Source organism: Python bivittatus, unplaced genomic scaffold (assembly GCF_059951505.1).
Source record: "Python bivittatus isolate LINGU-HERP-01145 unplaced genomic scaffold, Pbiv_v1 ctg000570_np1212, whole genome shotgun sequence".
Classification (NCBI taxonomy): Eukaryota; Metazoa; Chordata; class Lepidosauria; order Squamata; family Pythonidae; genus Python; species Python bivittatus.
In genome coordinates, this window is record NW_028277097.1 from 22,871,612 (window position 1) to 22,890,464 (window position 18,853).

The window sequence follows — 18,853 nt, forward strand, 5'->3', positions numbered from 1 at the left end:
GACCCATGAGGATGAGGACTCAGCCAATAAAAGAACGCCGGAGGGCGGGACTAGGCTAAACATTGCCCACTGGGCGAAAGGAGCGAGGCGTTGCGAATGGGGGGGGAGAGATGGGCGGTTCGACGCAGCCAATCGGAGCGGGGGGGCGGTGCGGTTGAAATTGGCCCAATAAAGCCGCTTCTCACGTAACCGGGGGCGTTGCCAAGGCCGTCTCGGGGTGCGCGTGCGTGAAGAGGCGGCCGGCCGGCCTGCCTGCGCCGCCTGCCAGGGAGGCGGAAGCGCCGCGGCGGCGGGAGGGGGCGGGGCCTCCGTGCGGGGCGGGGCCGGCCGCGGAGCCTGCGCGCTCGCGTCAGTGCGCGAGCGGCGGCGCCGTCACAAAAGGAAGCAGCGGCGGCGGCGTCGGGCGTCGAGGGGCCGCTGGTCGGGCGCCCCGGGAGCGAAGCGGGCCGGCCGGCCGGCCTCGGTCCGTGGCTGTCTCGCTTCGGTCGCGCAGGCCGCGCTCCTCGCCCCCCTCGGGCCCGCGGCGCCGGCGGGCCAGAGCGCCGCCCCGCGCCCCCGGGCCTGGCCGCAGCGCGCCGCCGCCCGCCGCCCGCCGCCCGCCCCGCACGGAGGAGGAGGCTCGCGGCGGCGGCGGCGGCGGCGGCGGGCGGGCCGGGCGGCCTGGCCCGGCCTGGCCTGGCCCGGCCCGCGCCGGCCCGGCCCGCCCCGGCCTGACCGGCCCCCGCGCCGCGCCGCCGCCGCCGCCGCCGCCATGGCGCAGCAGCAGGTGAGCAGCTCGCAGAAGGCGCTGATGCTGGAGCTGAAGGGGCTGCAGGAGGAGCCGGTGGAGGGCTTCCGCATCACGCTGGTGGACGAGTCCGACCTGTACAACTGGGAGGTGGCCATCTTCGGGCCGCCCAACACGCTCTACGAGGGCGGGTACTTCAAGGTGAGCGGCCGGGGGGTCCTGCCGCCGCCGGGCGCGGGGCCCGCGGGGCCGGCTTCCGTGAGCGCGGGCCGGGCTCCCCGCGTCGAGGCGCCCGTCTCCTCGCCCTGGGCGTCCCGGGAGAGCGGAGGGTCTGCCCGGTCCTCTCGGCCGCCGGCCCCGGGAGAAACCTGAGGCGGCGGGCCCGCTCCCTCGGGAAAGGGAGGCTTCCGGGGCCGGGCCCTGGCGCCCCTCCCCCGCGGGTCCAGGGGGGAAAAGGCCGGCCGGCCCCGGCTCTCCTCCCCCGGGGGACAAAGGAGCGAGCCTCCTGGGACTGGGGGGCGCCCGGATCGGCCTGCCGTGGGGAGGGCCGGTCTTCGGGGGACGGGGCCGCCCGTCCCCGTCGGAGGAAGAGGAGCGCCTCGCCTGTAGCCGTCGGCATCTTGAGGAGCGTCGGTCCAGGGGGCGCCTGGACCCCACAGACACCTGGCCTGATGTGCGTGTGTGTCCGGCGCAGAGGTGGACCTGTCTGACCTGGGTTTCCGTTTGAACTACCCTGTGCTTTAGGAGGGTCTGTGAATGCTTCAATCCCGTGTTTCTCCACCTGGGCCGCTTGAAGAGGGGTGGACTTCAACTCCCAGAATTCTCCAGCCAGCCTTGCTGGGTGGGGAATTCTGGGAGTTGAAGTCCACCCCTCTTCAAGCGGCCCAGGTGGAGAAACACTGCTATATTCCATTCTCTCTGATGGAAAGACCCTCCTAAGCAGGGGCATCTGGTTGGGGGAGAGTGAGAAAAGAAAGTTACCACGGTAGGTGTGGCCGTGGGATGCCAGCCCTGCCCCTGTCTGCAGGTGGGTCCCCTGGCTCCCATCTTGACTATTTTGATCTCCAGACCCGTAGGCACCCCTTGCTCCTACCCTTCGTCAATCTTTGCAGCCCGCGTGGAGGTGCCGTGGCTGTATTAACTTCCAGTGTAAAACGTTAGGGAAAGGAATGTTTTTTCAGTCCAAGTGTTTTAAAGGGATTCTGCCATGCTTTGATTTCAGCTGGATAGGGAAGGTGTTGAATGCAGTATCTGCAGTTAGATTATGAATAAATGAACTTTTAAAGTGTGCTTTGCAAATTGTGGTAAAATACATTAATGCCCTGTTAAATGAAAACTATTTTTTTCCCACGAATGCATGTGTGTTTTGTCATATGTGAGGAAATAGTGGTCCTTGCGGGGTGTTTCTGAAGCAGAGAGGTGATTCTGGTGAATAGTTGGTTGGGTTTTTGTCTACTTACTTGGTAAATGTATTCTAAGCCCTTCCTTGGGAGACTAATGGCTGTTTTGAATGCAAAGGGACCCTAAACAGTTATTAAATGTATCTTGCAGAGAACTCTGCCTCAGGCTGTCCAAGTAGATGTGCTTTAGTTGTTAAGTGTTACGTGTTTTTGTTCCTCAGTTAATACTTGCCTCATTTAAGCGGAGCTGTGTATTGGCTTATTATAGCTGTACCCTAAAAACTGAGTTGGCTTTAATTTTAGAGCTGTCCTCTTCTGACTGTGAATCACAGAATTGGTTGTGACTGAAGTGGTCATAGGACTACAATTTGCTGATTAGTGTGAGTTTTACAAACTGACGTGTGCTTCTCTTTATTCAAAGCGCTTAAACCTAATGTCAGAGAATGGTAAATTATTATTGTCAAGCTTAGTCATGGGCACACTTCACGAGAAGGCAAGAACAGGGTAGACAGGTGGACTGAGAGTCAGTGTTACCGAGGAGGAAACATTTTGAATGAAGGGAGTGGGGCTAAACATTAGAAACTAGGCTGCAGCATGTTTGTAGCCCATGACCTTTCGACCAACTTCATAGCAGCTCTGCGTCCAAGAAATTTCATGGAACCATAAACCTCTCATGCTTCTCTTCTATGGAATAATAGCTGGAAGATGCCAGCTGGAAGTTTTCAACCCACAGGGAGCAGTAGTTATCACATAGTGGTTGTAAACATAAGAAGATAAGGGATGCTGGCCTGAACTCCTTGGAGGAAGAGAACATAAAAATGAAAAACAGCTTTTTAAAAAGCTGGCATTGTGAGTCTTGTGTCCTGAATATGAAATTTCATGGATCTGTAGAAGGCAAAGAGAACTGAATGCATGGAAGTTGGTCCAGATCATCAGGAGAGTGTCATATTATGCAAGTCAGATTAAGAGTATAATTGTTCAGCTGGATCAAACCAAGGTCCACCGAGACAGGTATCTTTCAACAACAGGCAGCTGAATGTATCTGGAAAGCATGCAAGACGGGGGTGGTGATGACCTTGGTTGTTTTTCCAGAGCATCTGTTATTCAGAGATGCTGCCTCTATCTGTACAACAAAATTCCATTTAACTCTCAGCGCTTAGAGCTGCATATTCACAGAGGGTGATTTTCTTCAGTCCTTTTAAAACAAAGCACATATATGCTTCGTGACCAACACTGCAACTGTTAGACATAATACATATAAAATATAGAGTACGCTAATTCACCCAGTAACGGTAGCTCTCTAGCAAATTAGAGAGTTAATTAAAATTTTCTGAAACATTTTTAAAAGATGGGTAAAGCCCACTAAACAGAGCAATGCAATAAGCAGCATTAAGGGATATAATCTGTTACTTTAATAAACAGCAAGCACTTAAAGTCAGATGGAGCACAGTGCCTCGTGGAGAAGAAGTGCCTCTCCTAGAAAAATATCAGTAGGAAATCAGGCACCTCCTTTTGGAGAGGGCTTTCCACTAGTGTGGCTTCCCAACCAAGAAGGCCATCGTAGCCTCTGAGGATCCCTGCATCCTTTGGAGATCTCCTTGCCTGTTTCTGAACGTTTCTCCATTATTCTTCTGGATGACTTAGGGTTTTTAACGTAAGAGAACCTCTTTTGCCACAGGTGGTCTTCTGCTGCTCCTGTCAAGTTTTTCTGTGTCATAATCAACAAGTGAAAACACGGCCATTCCAGGAGCGGTAGTTCAGAGGCATCGGGTTCGTTTGCTTTTTTAACATGATAGATATACACAGACGCTCATGTTATAATTTAAAAGGTTTTTTTTTTGTTTTGCTTTTTACAGTGTTTGAGGAAACTTATCAATCAGCCCTAGTCTACCTCCCAGACTTGTAGGAAAAAGTGGAGGAGGGCCTACTGTGCACACTGCTTTGAGGTCCTGGACAATAGGCAGGATATGAGCCTCAGATAAAAACACGTGGTTTTTCTGCAGTCCAAATACAGAATAATTGCATTTGGGATGTTATTTTCAACTATAGACTGGATAGCAGTGAGTCTCTTTGTACGCCCTCTGCTCTTATTCGCATCGGTTTTTGACCAACCGTAACCTCATTTCAAGTTCAGTTTATGGTTAACCTTAGGAATGGCTAATGGAAAGAAGCTGTTAAGGTACTTTGGATTTCACTGTATAGTTAATTGTGGCTAGTCTAAAGAATACCTTTCATGATGGCTGGGGTGGGTCTTCCGCGCTGTGTGGCCGTGTTCCGGAAGTTTTGTTTCCTAACGTTTCGCCCGCACCTGTGACCGGCATCTTCAGGGTGCAGGAGCACAGACAGGAGCGGTTCTCTCTGTGCCCAGCCTGAGAACTGCTCCTGCCTGTGCTCCTGCCCTCTGAAGATGCCGGTCACAGGTGCTGGTGAAACGTTAGGAAACAAGACTTCCAGAACACGGCCACACAGCCCGGAAGACCCACCCCAGCCATCGTATGCCGGCCGTGAAAGCCTTCGACAATACCTTTCACTTCTGTGGCAGCCTTGAAGGAAAGAGAAGCTCACAGGCTAAGCAGGGGATTATGCGCCTTTTCCCAAGCAAATCTGTTGATGGCCAGTACCAGCTGCATCATTTCCAAGGATTAGAGTGGTGAAGCAAGGCTATTCCTTGGCAGAAGGAATATTTGTACTTTCTCAGCATAGCTTGTTGTGTGCATTAAAAGGTTTAAAACCTTGTTTTCTTGCTGGGAAAATAGCTCTTTTGGGCAGAGTTATTGTGGCATGACAATAGAGTTTTGCATAAACAATTTTGATCTGCTACAGCAAGTAGAAATTAAGGCTTGTTGCGACCTTCTGAAATTGATAGCTAAAGTTGAGCGGGTCCATTTTAAATGGTTTTGGCACCTGGATACACACTGAGTACTTATTTAGAACACCTCTGTCCTGAAGAAAGAGGTGGTTATTTATTCTGCGGTAATCAGTGAACCATGGAGTAGGATTTGTAGTACTGGCTGAAGGGACTTTGTTCCAGAGATCAGCTGCCAAGAAGCTGTAAGAGACGCTCCTTTGCACTGGCCCCGAGCGTGCTACGGTACAGTCTCTGCGCATGGCCACGCTCCCAAACTTTGCCCCGGTGCCAGAGGGAATTCTTGCCAACTGGAACCTGAATCTCTTTGCCACTTTGACAGCCGGTATCTTTCCCGTTTAGTTTGGCGTATGAGGCTGCCACTGTTCACTGCTGCCCCACTTGTATGGGCTCTTCCCTCTCTGTGCAGTGAGTCTGCTAAATGACCAGATCTGCGCCTCCCTTGATGTAGAACAAAAAGGTCCAGGTGGGATTTCTGAAACAAAGATTCCTTCCTTGATCGATCTGGTAAAAGTGTTATCGACCCTCTTCGTTCTGCCTGCAGTTCGCTATCCTCGCTCTTGGCGTTACGTAAGAGCCGTTGTCTTCACAGCCCATGCTCCAGCCCCAAATGGATCTCGCCGCTCTCACCTTTTTCCTTTCCTCCCCAAGAGCTTTCCATTATCTGATTAGCTGCTTGGGATTCTCTTGAGCAGCCCCACGTCTCCTTCCTGAGCGTTTCATAGTAGTGGCAGAGCAGCTCATACCCTGATCCCTTTCCAAGCGATTACCAATTCAAATCTGCATTGATTTGATTATATATAATACGTTACCCTTACACCTTGTCAAACCATTAGTTCATGTTGCTCCAAATTACTCTGGCAACAGCAGCAGCACTCAAACACCCTGGGTAGAGAACTCTTGGGTCCCCGCAGCCCTATTTTAATTGCAAATTATGGTGATTGAATCTGGAATCTTCTGCATGCTAAGCATGTGTTCTTTGTCTGAGCTATGCGCCCTCCTTCCACAAACTCCAGACTCCGATGGGTATGAAGGGCTTGGCGACAGTGACTGGGGATGTGGGCCAGATCGCTTGCAGTCAGCATGGGGCGGATGCACCGTACCGTTCCTAGTCAGCAAAGTAAAAATATCATTTTGAAAGCCTTGGTGCTGTTCCAAAAATCCTCTTGTCCCATTCTCTCAGATCTACCTGCCTAACAAGCAAGCCAGCTTTATTCTGAAACTTTTTAAGTTCCTGAAACACTGCAGCTGTATTTGCCGGAGGGGTCTCGTTTTAGAGTTTGACGTTGGCAAGTTCTATGATAAACTGGAGCCTTTTCCTCAGTTGCTATTTCCAACTATAGATAGGAAGTCTTTCATGCTTGAGAGCTGAGCTGAGCCCTTCATATTTTCTAGTAAATAAATATTCTGCTTGAAGGGGTGACACAGCTATGGCTAAAGTAGAGGAAACATTATTGTTTGATCCCTCTGGTACTGGCAGTATCCTTAATTAAGAAAAGGGGCAGGAATAAGGGATAGGTTAAGTGGTGAGTAAAGGGAAGTCTGGAGCTAATGATATTAGCTAATTATGCTAAATGAAGACTTTCAGGTATACATTCCTCAGTTTGGTCTGATCTAGGCCTAGCGGGGTCTTCTTCATCTTATAGAGCAATACATCTGGAGAGCGTTGATGGGAAAGGCTGTTTAAATACATATATATTTGTTGCCTGCTTGTTAAATGTGCATTTGGACTTCTTTCTACCACAAGAATTAATGGGAAGAGACTATTGATAGATGAAAGTTGTCTGTATGGATAAAATAAGTGGGCAGGATTTTTTATCAAATTGTGCACTTGGGGCATGTAGCAATAATACCCAGATGTTTCCAGATAAAGTTCCTCCCTGAAATATGAATCTGTTTTAATGTACAAATGTGATGTCTATAATTGTCATATAGAATCTTCATCTTCAAACATACAGAATTCACTAAATAATGCTGCTAAACAATGTACAATACTATACCTGAAAAATAATTTGTATCCACCATTGACTTGATATTATACATTACTGTAAACTGATTTTATTTAGTTATTTTATTTACTCAATTTATATAGCCGCCCATCTCAAACCAGTGACTCTGGGTGGCTAATTACATGATTATTTATAGCCCAACCATAACCCATGTGTGGGTAGGTTGTACGGTATTGTCTACTATTTTATGGATAAATAGTGTTGAAATACATGCTCATTAGTATGTAGTGAACTATATCACCATAGTACAAGTTCAGTTATTCCTGAAAACAGTTTCCTTCATGGTGATGGGATAGTGGAAGTGAATTTGAATAACCAAGTTAAATAGTTATGACCTCTGGAGATAAAAAATTGAAACAAGTCTGTAGGATTGCATATATACCAAATAATTATTTAAAAATTCAAATGTGAAAGTTCTGATCTTCTCATTAACATATGCAACATTTCTTTGACCCAACTATTGTACTGGAGGATTAGAAAGAGTCCAATGTAATTACACAGTTTAAAGGTATTCAGGAAACTACAAATTGGTTTAGCTCAAGGCCTACCCAGGAAATTTGTTAGAAAAGTTAAAAACAAAATTATTAATAATATTGGAGAATCAATGTAGCTTTGAAAAGGTGAGTCTTGTCTCACAAATCTTTTTGAGTTCTTGGAGTACATCAGTATGTGAGTAGATTTGCTTGAGCAAATATTGTTTGCTTTACTTTCAAAAGACATTTGAAAGGCCTTGAGGCTACTCCTGAGTAATCTTAGCACTCATAATATAAAACAGGTCTTCTTGAGGATCAAGAACTTAAGCAGAGAATATGAATCAGAGGTCAGTTCTTATAATGGAGTGATACAAATAATTGAGTCTTTCAGGAATCTGTATAGGGACCTGTGCCTTTTAATTTGATTGTAATTTATCTGAGATGATTGACCAGTGAGATGCCAAATTATTTTGGTGAATATTTCTAGGGGATCATTCCCAATAGTTGTATCACTATCCTGGCAGTTTATCAAGAACATTGTTTTCCTTTATGATCTGGGAAAATAGAATATGGCATCTTTCAACTATCAATTCCTGGCAAATAGAATGGGTAGAAATGGAAGCAGTAACAGACTTCATTTATTTGGGCTCCAAGATCACCGCAGATGGAGACTGCAGCCATGAAATTAAAAGACGCTTGCTCCTTGGGAGGAAAGCTATGGCAAGCCTAGATAGCATATCAAAAAGCAGAGACGTCACCTTGCCGACAAAGATCCACATAGTCAAAGCTATGGTTTTTCCAGTAGTAATGTATGGCTGTGAGAGCTGGACCATAAAGAAGGCTGAGCACCGAAGAATTGATGCCTTTGAACTGTGGTGCTGGAGAAGACTCTTGAGAGTCCCCTGGACTGCTAGGAGGTCAAACCAGTCAATCTTAAAGGAAATCAACCCTGATTGCTCATTGGAAGGATTGATAATGAAGCTCAAGCTCAGATACTTTGGTCACCTAATGCAAAGAGAGGACTCTTTGGAAAAGACCCTGATGCTGGGAAAGATTGAAGGCAAAAGGAGAAGAGGACGGCAGAGGATGAGATGGTTAGATAGCATCACTGAAGCAATGAGCATGAAACTGAGCAAACTCAGGGAGGCAGTGAAGGACAGGAAGGCCTGGCGCAAAATGGTTCATGGGGTCATGAAAAGTCGGACACGACTTAACGACTGAACAACAAAGCCTGGCAAAAATCTACAGTTCTTTGAAGGGCTTTCCAGTGATTTCCTTGATTCTGGCCATCTATCTTATTCATTCTCTTCCTTTAATATTTTTTTCAGAGCATGGAGATCCAAATAATTGCTGGTAGTTCAGAATGTGTGTGGCAAAAAGCTCTCTGTGTTTAGACAGGAGATAGTTCAGGCTATCTTCTGGAGACCAGAACTGGAAAATATTTAGATTATAGAATTTCAGAATTATAATGATTTGGGTCACTTACTGGCTTATTATAAAATGTGTGACTTGCTTTTCCAGCCAGATCTAAGAACTTGAAGCAATGTGTGGTCACCTTGGTATTTGAAGGGAAGTTAAACTTGCCAAAGTGACTAGGTAAAGTAGATAAGACTTGTGTGGAAAGCTTCTCTTGCAAGCAGTCTTTAAAAGAGGTTGGTGGATTGGTGGTTTCCTTGAATTAGTATTTGATAGGTTTGTGCCCAGTATGATATAGCTTGCTCTTCCTTTCTAGAGCTCTTAGGAGGCAAGAGATTTATACATAGCCTTGGGCAGAAACGCAGGTATTAATAAAATTAGCAGCCTTAGTTATGCCTAAGTTAGTTATGCTTTGAAGGCTGTTGCAGGTGGATTCCTGGGTACTGATCGTAGGGGTAGGGGGTGGGTTAACCCTTCCTGAAAACATATATAAAGGCATCCTAAAGTACTCTAAACTCTTGTCTCATCAAAAATTCAGTTTTTCTGCTGAGAAAGCTGTGAATTATACAGTTTGGTAGGAATTAACTATCAGAATCATTAGACTAGATTTCCCCCATCAAGTGTCCTTTTGGATTTACCTGTTAAGTCACTTACCTGACTGTGGGCCTGGGACTTGTAACTTCCTGCCAGTTTCCCCGTGGACTTGGGAGCTGGCAGGAAGTTGTCTCACCTAACGACCATGGGATTCAATCAACGGCAACCAGAACTGCAGGGATTGCCATCGCTAAGTGATGTGGTCATGCTTTATGTGTGTGTCGCTTAGTGCAGAAATTACAGTCCCACTAAGAATGTTATGTAGTAGTGGTTTCTTTATAAAGCAAGAGCTCACACTGACAAGAAGCAACCTAGATAGGATATGATGGGCGAAAAAGGTCTCTGTCCACCCAAAACCTCTGAACATTGTTACACTGTCATTTTGTTTTGGGTGGACAGAGATTTTTTTTGCCCCATGGAAGAGAGGGGTTGCTTAATTCAGTAGCCTATTTGCCACTGAAACCCGCCAGATGTCATTTCATGGACAGCAGGACAGGTGCACCCTCTTCTTGTCTCTCAGCACCGACAGCTCTGAGGCATTTTTCTCCTTAGGCTTCCAAAGTGACCTGCAACAACTCTGCTGCTCTTAACAAATGAGTGAGACACTGTAAGGGAGAGTGATGTCATTCTGAATGACAGTGATGATTGTTTGATGAAAGGTAGGTCTCTTTATAGTGGCATCCATTAGGCAGCCTGGATTTTAGATTGGTGTTCATTAGTCCCACCACTGCCCTTGCTGGCTAAGGATTGTGACTTTTGCAGTCTAACTCACCTGGCAGGTTCCACATTGGGGAAGGACTATTCTCAGAATCTTTTTCTGTCAAAAAGGGTGATTTCAGGGATCCAGTGCAGTTTTGGCTACATGGCTTATCCAAATACAAGCCACTGGTTGTCCTTGTCATACTAGAGTAAGTGGCTGCAAAATACTAGCCTTAGAGTGGTAACTAAGGAAGAAGTATTTATCAGTGGTAAATTTCATGTAAAGCCCACTTAAATAGTGCAACCAAGATGACCTTTGTATTAATTTCAAGGTGTATGTAACTGGCAATTACCTATTATCTAGGTGTGTTAAATCTGCATTTTAAAAATGTCAGAACCTTGGCAGCAGTGTTTCTCAACCTTGGCGACTTTAAGACTGGCTGGGGGATTCTGGGAGTTGAAGTCCACATACCTTAAAGTCACCAAAGTTGAGAAACACTGCCCTAGCCACTAATCCCCTTCCATATATATATATATATATATATATATATATATGTTTGGTAATAAGGGTTGGAAGAAACCTTGGAAGTTTTCAGGCCCACACCAATGGCTATCTAATCTTTGTTTAAAGGCCCCCAGCTGTGGAGCACCCATGACTCCAGGAGGCAGATCAGTCCACTGTTTAATAGTGCTCACAGTCAGGAAATGCCTCCTTATTTCATGTTTGGAACTCCCTCTGTAAAACTTCCAGTGATTGGATCTTATTTTGTCTTCACGAGCTCTGATGAATAAACCCATGCTCTCTTCCCTCTTCTTTAGGCTATACATATCCAATTCCTTTAACTGTTCTTCATAGGATTTAGTCTCTGCTGGCTTATAATTAATCTGTTTTGAGAACATCCAGATCCTTCTCATAAGTACTATTGCTGAGCCAGTTATCCCCTATCTTGTACCTGTGCATCTAGATCTTTCCTACCTAAGTGGAGAACCTTATTTCTTGCCATTGAACAGCATTTTGTTGAATAAGGTCCAGCATTCTAGTCCATCAAAATTCTTCTAAACTTTAAGCCTGTCTTCTGAGGTGTTAGCAGTCCATCTCCCTCTGTCCCACGTTGTGTCATCAGCAAACTTACTGAGCATCCCTTCTATCCCCTCATCTAAATTATTTAAGAGAAAGTTGAGTATTGGGATGAGAACAGAACCCTGAGTTACCCTGCTGGATACCTCCCTTCATGTTGATATAGATCCATTAAGTAGGGATCCACTGAGTAGGGTTGTTCAGCCAGAAAATCCGTTTGTAGTGGGACCATCCATCTCACATTGTTCCATTTTATCAAGAAGGAAGCTGTAGTCAATGTTATCAAGCGCCATACTGAAATCTAACTACATCCTATCCATCACATTCCCTTGATCTACTAATTCAGTCACTTTATCAAAAATAGCAATTTTACAATTGGTCTGGCACAGCCTGTTTTTAATAAACTCATGCTGGCTTCTAGCAATTACCTTGTTCCTTCCAAGGTGTTTGCAATCTTAAGCTGACCCATCTGTAGCTTCCTGAAAATCTTTTCCCTTTTATAAAGATCGGGACAACATTAGCTCTTCTCCAGTCTTCTAATGCTGCTTCTACATCGCTTTTCTTTTTTAAATAGCAGAAGGGGCAGCCTCTTTCTCAAATCCTAGTAGCGGTGGTAGTAATTTTATCTATTATCTGACTAGAGCCAAGCAAGTAGAGGTAAACAGGCAGTTAGGCTTCTTTGAATGCCTGTGGGAATGCTTGTCTGCTGTAAATGTAAACTACATTTGCTGACAGCCTTCTCCTTCCTAGAATTACTTTCCAGATGAGTTCTCTAGAAATCCTGAGAATTTCAGTTCAGTTCAGAGATACCTGGTTGTATGAAGCTGTTCCAGGACTGAGGCATTGTTTTACATGGAGTCAAGCTTCCTTCATGGGGTGAACAAGCAGCTGGTACCTGATAAGTGGGACCATAACTTGGATCCTTAACTGGGTATACAACTGAGGGTGTTTAATGGGTTTCCATTAGTCTGTCTCTTGCTAAATTTCTTCTAGTAGTGCCATTGCTTCACCACCACCGCTGGTATAGTGCAGATCAGTGAAACTTGGACTCTTCTAAAGGTTGTGCATCTGATCTTTTCCTTTTTTCTATTGAACACTTGGTGTTAGGATAGTAATGTTTAAGATTTCATTTTATAAGAACTTGGATTGAAATAATTGCAAGAGCGTTGCAGACCCATAAAGAAAGATACATCGAAGACAGTATAAGCTGAAGGACAAACTGTTCTGATTATTGTAATTCTAAAAGAAAAGGGCTAGATTAATTATGGCATCTTTTTTGGTGAAACTTATTTTCCTATTTTTGAATTGATAGGATTACTTTTTTTATTGCTATGGTATACATATTGAAAATGTGTTTATTGCAAAAATTGTGAACAGTGCAAAGTCACATTCTTGTGCAACATTATGATTAAAAACTTTACTGAAGAATTTGCAGTTAGCTAGCATTTCAGGAACACAGCAGACACTGGCAGAAATTAGCTGTGAAAGGAATTTGTGAATTTACCATCAGAGGCGAGAGTACTTTCTCTAGTGGGTTCTGTTTAACTCTTGGGGTATTTCAATTACTTGGAGTTATTCCTGTAGCTGGAACTTGGTTCTTGCATGTGCCTTTTCAGAATGTGGTGTGCTGGAATTTGCTCAGATTCTGGACCTAGGGAAACCAACCAGAAGATTAACAAATCTATAACCAAGGGGAATGTTACAGCTATTATTTTTTTCCTGGGATTGCATTTGTTCAGAATGTTGCAGTTTTCCCCTAAACTAATATCTGGTTTTTCCAGATACTGGAATGGAAATTGCACCAACTTCATTTACACTCACAACAACCTAGCCGATACTTTCTGATATACATTTTTGCCCTGATTCATAATTAAACCTGCACCTTCACTTTTCTGAATATCTTACCTCCATTCCACCCAATGTCACAGGGAGTCGGGTGGCATATAAATTTAATAAATTATTATTCCACAAAGTCAACCCACCTTCGTTCTAATATATTGCATCCTCCTCCTTTCTCTTAGTTCTACAGATGCTCAAGACGTGTAGTTTTCTTTCTTTATTTCATTTCATGTGTTAATTGGTGCTCTTTACCATTTTACTCCTCTTACATTTTGTGTATAATTGTCCATTAGTGGTGGTATTTATTTATTTATTTATTTTGGTTGGGGAGGGGGGTATTGCTCCAATTCTGATAACACAGGGATCAAAGCTGTTTGCCAAAGGGAAGAAATGGCCAATAATATCAAGATATAGCAGGTGTTACGCAAACTTTGGCACTGGTCAGGGAGACAGGTTTTTAAGTATTTGGGCATGATGGTTGGCATTCCTCCCTGCCACTAATGTGGCAGCTGGTTTATATTGGGCTTTATATGTATTTTGAAGTAAAATTTCAGAGCGCATGAGAGCCCCACATGATTCTTTCTGCAGACTCAATAGTCTTTCTCCTTAGAAGGGTCAGTGTGTGTTTTCATTTGTGTGATGCGTGGCTTGGAATGTTGCTTTTTCTTTCATTCAAAAGAAATTAAATTAATTGGCAGCTCTTATGCTGTGCAATACTATAGAAGGTATGGGGGGGCGGTTGTGTGTGTGCCTTTAAGTCAGTGTTGACTCCAGCTGACTGCCTGCACAAGTCCCTGCGGTTTTCATGGCAAAATTTTTGAAAGTAGTTTGCCCTTGTGTGCTTCCTTAGGGCTAAGAGAGCATGAAGGGCCCAAGGTCACCCTGCTGGCCTTGTGCCTAAGCCAGGACTAGAACTCCCGGTCTCCCGGTTTCTAGCCTGTTGCTTTAACTACTACACCAACTGGCTCTTGTAACAGAAGGACTGAGGCCAAAACTATTTTGACAAATCCGCCCAGGGATGGGAGATTAAAGGCCATACTGATAGCAGTTAAAGGAGCAAAGTGCATTTCCTGTAGACTATAGTCCAGTAGAGGCCAGACATCCAATCTTGCTGTCATTCTCACTGTATTATATCCCTTGGCAAGCTGAAGGGTCAGGCTCCTTATGTGACAGGGGCACTGGCTCAGCTGGAAGAGACTCCAACCTTGTTGGACTTGCACCATCTTATTTCTTCTTTGGAGCAAGAATGTAGGTGACAAAAATCTGAGAGGTTGCAGGTTCTGGGAGAAGGCACTTGGCTGCTGCACAGCCTGTGCTTGTCTCTGGGAATGGCAATCTCACACCGCAGCAAGGCTGGAAGACACTGAAGCAAGTCCAGCATAGAACTGCCTGAAGGACCGTGTGGTTCTTCACTGTGGTAGATCATTTGCTACTGGGGGTTAGAGCTGATGCAAACTTGCTGATTGCAGCTGACAGCTATTTACAGTAGCTGGATTGCATATAGTGACCATTTGAAAAATGGCTGTCAGAGTTTGGAGCAGGATGTTTCAAACTGTAAAAGGAGGAAGGAAAAAGCATCACTTTCAGTGAAATATTTTTTAAAAGTGGAATTCCAAGTCTGCGAGCACATAGCAGGTGGTTCTTTTCAACACTTTAGAAAGGATGTCACCTCCTGCTTCCTTACAAGGATTCCTGATGACACGTATGAAATAGGAAGAAATGTCCTAGAGCCGCATGGGAATAATTTTCCTTTGTACCAGTCAAAAGCTTAAATACAAAAGATGAAGTTCTATCTCACTGAGTGTTTTTGTTATCTAAAAAGCAGTCTAGGCTTGTCAAACCTGTGATGTGCTTAGAACATTTCAAAGCCATTTCCTACTCCAGGCAGAATTAGAAAAGCTCTAGAGGAGGGAAAGACGTCAGCAGCTCTGTGTGTGTGTTTAGGTAGTAGGTACTCAGTTAAACTTCATTCCTAGGGATGCAGTGTTGCAATGAAAGGTCCTTTTGTGTTACAGTCTTTATAATCTAGTCTCCAACTGGCTGTTTTTGGACCTGCATCCTATTCTGTCCAAGTCTAAATACTCTGATGCCATCTTGTTTGCCTTACTCCATTCTTCCGGAATTCAGCCTGGAAAGATTTACACAACATTTGGAAGAGCCTGGTATAGATATATTGTTGACATAGAGATTATTTGGAGGCAGTACGGTCCTCGGTAGGATTCTCTTTTGAGGTATCATAACATCAGACAGAAATGTGTGAAAACAAATTAAGTGCTAAAAGGGATGGGGGGACATGGGATCTGAACCATGGCTGTGAGTCAAAAGTTGCTGTGGACAAGCCAGAATTTCAGTAGATGTCGAGTTGAGAAGTCTCAATGTTTTACCCACTGGGATATGTTGATTTAAGCCTACTTTTTCCTCCATCCCTTTTCTTTACAACATGGAGTAGCAGATGGGACTGTGAAGGGAATTTTCATTTTGTGTTATGGACAGGAGGAATGAGAGGTAAGAAGGGCCATAAGAGAACTCCATCCAACAGTGAGGGCTGCTGGGGGAACATGTGCAGAGTTTTGTCTCTGGAATTGAAGTCATGCCTCCCATTCAAATAACTTCTATAGAAAGGAGGAACTTCCTGACCATGAGAGCTATCACAGGGGCTTGGTCATGGGAGGTTTTCAAAGGTTGGACAGCCATTTGCCTGGGGTGGTCTGAGGATTCTCTGAATGATGATTCTATGGAACAGTTTGTCAGAGATACTACTTCACTTCTAGGTAGCTTAATCAATACACAGAGAGCTCTATTAACTCAATAGAGCAGTGTTGTCCAAACCTGGCCACTTTAAGATGAGTGGACTTCAACTCCCAGAATTCCCCAGCCAGCATGGCTGGTTGGGGAATTCTAGGAGTTGAAGTCCACTCATCTTAAAGTGGCCAAGTTTGGACAACACTGCAATAGAGGAACTGTTTTGGTCCTTTCTGGTTTTGCTGATGCTTTAATTGTACCTCATTTTGATTTTATTATCAACTATTGAGATTTTCTATTTTCTATAAAAGGGAAAGACAGTATATGAACAGTCAAAATAAATGTCTGAAATTATCTTCAACTCTGCAGTGTACACTTGATGAGTGAGTTGCAACTGCTGTTTACTTGAATAGCCAGCAGTCTTGTTAAGAATTCAGGCAATGGAAGTGCATTATTTAGCGATACTTAAAAAGCAGAAGAGCTTCAGTTAGCTGTACTTGAGGATAGAAGTACAAATGAAGAATAGCTGCTAAGTTGTGATATTAAATATATCTGTTTGTATTGATAGGCACAACTGATGGAATGCATTTGAGATGTGAACTCAGCACAGAGTGTTCTTTTAAGCTGCTGCATAGGGATAGGAAATGGGAAGCCCAGCCAGCAGAACCCATTGGGGAAAAACAATTCTTGAGTCCTCTTTGCCTCTGACTTGGAAGCTGACTTAGCCTGGGCTCAGAAGCTAAGCGGGGTGAAGCTGGTTATTCCCTGGATGGGAGATCTTCAGGGAGCACCAGGCTGTAGACTGGACAAGTCACAAACCCCCAAAACGACATCCTTATTCTTGCCAAGAAAACTCCACAGACATACCCTGAAGTCACTAGACATTGAACTTGACTTGAAAGGAGGATTTGCAGTTTAACAACTTAGGTAGTATATGAATTGTTCACGCAACAATTACCCTTATCACATTATATCTTGCCTGTTAAAAGCTTTCAGCGTGCAGCAGTCAGAATTTGAAGTTGAGAGCAGCGGTTTTCTGCATGTGTGATGGATACGGCCATTTGAAAGTGCTAACAAGCAGGCAGTGTGCCATGCAGAATGAGGAACTATCAGAGTGTGAATTCAGAGCTCTTAAAGCTCACAGCAGAATTAAAAAATAATATACATTCAGGTTTTTGAGCCATGTGGTCTCTGTGCTGCCATGTATTTTTATTCTAATAGCCAAACGTCACAATGTTCAAGATGCTGTAATTCTCAAGGAGTAACTGATGAGAAAGGCAGCTATTACTGCAGAAGTGATAGCTCTAGAAATGTAAGAAACACTCTTTCAATATTTTCTGTATGCCTGAAAACATAGATTCTGCAGCCCTTGAGGGTCTGTAACTTAGACTATAAATATTTTATGCAAATGTAGTCTAGCTGTTTTGAAAGATGTGGCTGCCTCTGCATAAATGTTGAACAGATCATACCGTAATACCCCTGAGATCATTTTCCAAACATCTGACACTGTCTTTGCCATATTAGGAAAATAAGGTCTGCTGGGAACCTGGACTTTGGTCAAGCTTGTGTAGGGGTGGCTGTGTATGGTGCAAATGGCAGCCACCCTCTGCAGCTGATCCAGAGAGGGTCGACAGAGTGGGCTGAGTTTCCCTCTCCCAGCCAGCAGTTTTATCTGTCTCTGCTTTAAAGAGAGAGCTGGCTGGATAGATGAGAATGGAAGTATTCTACCTCACATCCTTGTCATTTCCCCCAGTTATAATTCTTATCTCAGATGACTGTGTAACTGCCTCAGTTTGTGTGGTAGATCCTTGCTGATGGAAACGCTTATGAATTCTGGAAATGGAAAAACCTGAGCAGTATTATGGATAACGGTTTTCAAGGCGTGTGGAGTTTGCGAAGACTTCTTAACAATCAAGACCTAGCTAACTCCCTCCTCAGTCTAATTTGTTATGTATTTACAAATGGCCCTTAACTGTGCATTCTTCAGCTAGGCTACACACTGCGCAGCTAAAGCTGATGTACTTTTGGCAGTCGGGCCCTCTTCTGCAGGAAGCCCCGAATACCAATCAGGAATGGAAAACGCCAGCGGCATCCGAGGCCTGGGTTGGAAACTGATTATTATGGTTGGGGCTCGCACAGAAGGAATTGTCGATGGACCGTGCTAGCTAAATTGTGTTTTAGTTGGATTCTGCTGGAATAGAACAATATTTCTTAATTAATTATAGAAAATGTTTATTTTAAACCGAGTAGAGTGTGCTTTTTATATAAATACAGTGGATTTCTCAGTGTCTCTTTTATTATTTATTTGTTAGGTTTGCATTGCGCCCTTCCTCCCAGAGCTGAAGGAAGCATATGCAGCACTTCTTCCTCCTAGAAGAGATGTAGACTGAGCTGAGGGTGAGCAACTGGCTCAGAGTCACCCGGGGGCTTCTTGGGTTACTGAGCGAGGTTTTCAGTCTGGGTCATCAGCCTACCCCTGAACCACTGCCTCCCACTGGCTCACTGATGTGTTGAAGCCAGCTTATGTGATTCAGATGGTCATGGTGCTGTTAGCCTGAGCAGTTTCCTCTTTTTAGAGAGCCATTGGGTCTCTGGCACTTCAGCATCCTACCTCACTGTTGTGAAATCAAGCACTGGTGTACCCTAGACCTAACTTTTTTGTTGTCTGCGATCACTTACCCTTGGATGAAAGACGCAAATTGGCAGAATCTCGTATTTTTGCTGTGGGTTCCTTACCCTCAATAGGCCACTGCAACATTTTCAAGATTCCGGATTTTTGCAGGGTAAATATTCTGTCAGTACGACCAATGTTACGCTAATACAGCAGGAGATTATGTTTTTCTAGCACTTGGACAATATTCTAAATGAGTCCTTCTTTTGAGACCTAGAACGTCATAAACGGTTCCCTGTTTGGCTAATGCCTCTTTTCCCTGTGTTGAGTTTCCCTTGGCAACTAGGAGCTGCTGGTGGTGCAGGAGAGATCTGATTGACAGACATGCACACGCTGCTA

General features: G+C 44.7%; 1 protein-coding gene across 1 annotated transcript in view; it reads left to right on the forward strand.

Annotated features, from left to right (window-relative positions):
- The first annotated feature begins 305 nt into the window (after positions 1-305).
- The window catches only part of UBE2R2 (ubiquitin conjugating enzyme E2 R2), a 63,099-nt gene continuing 44,551 nt past the window's right edge, over positions 306-18,853 (forward strand). Inside the window, exon 1 of the mRNA XM_088152714.1 lies at positions 306-928. Within this exon, the coding sequence (XP_088008840.1) occupies positions 752-928 (177 nt within the window). The 5' untranslated portion in view covers positions 306-751. The remainder of the gene's footprint in view (positions 929-18,853) is intronic.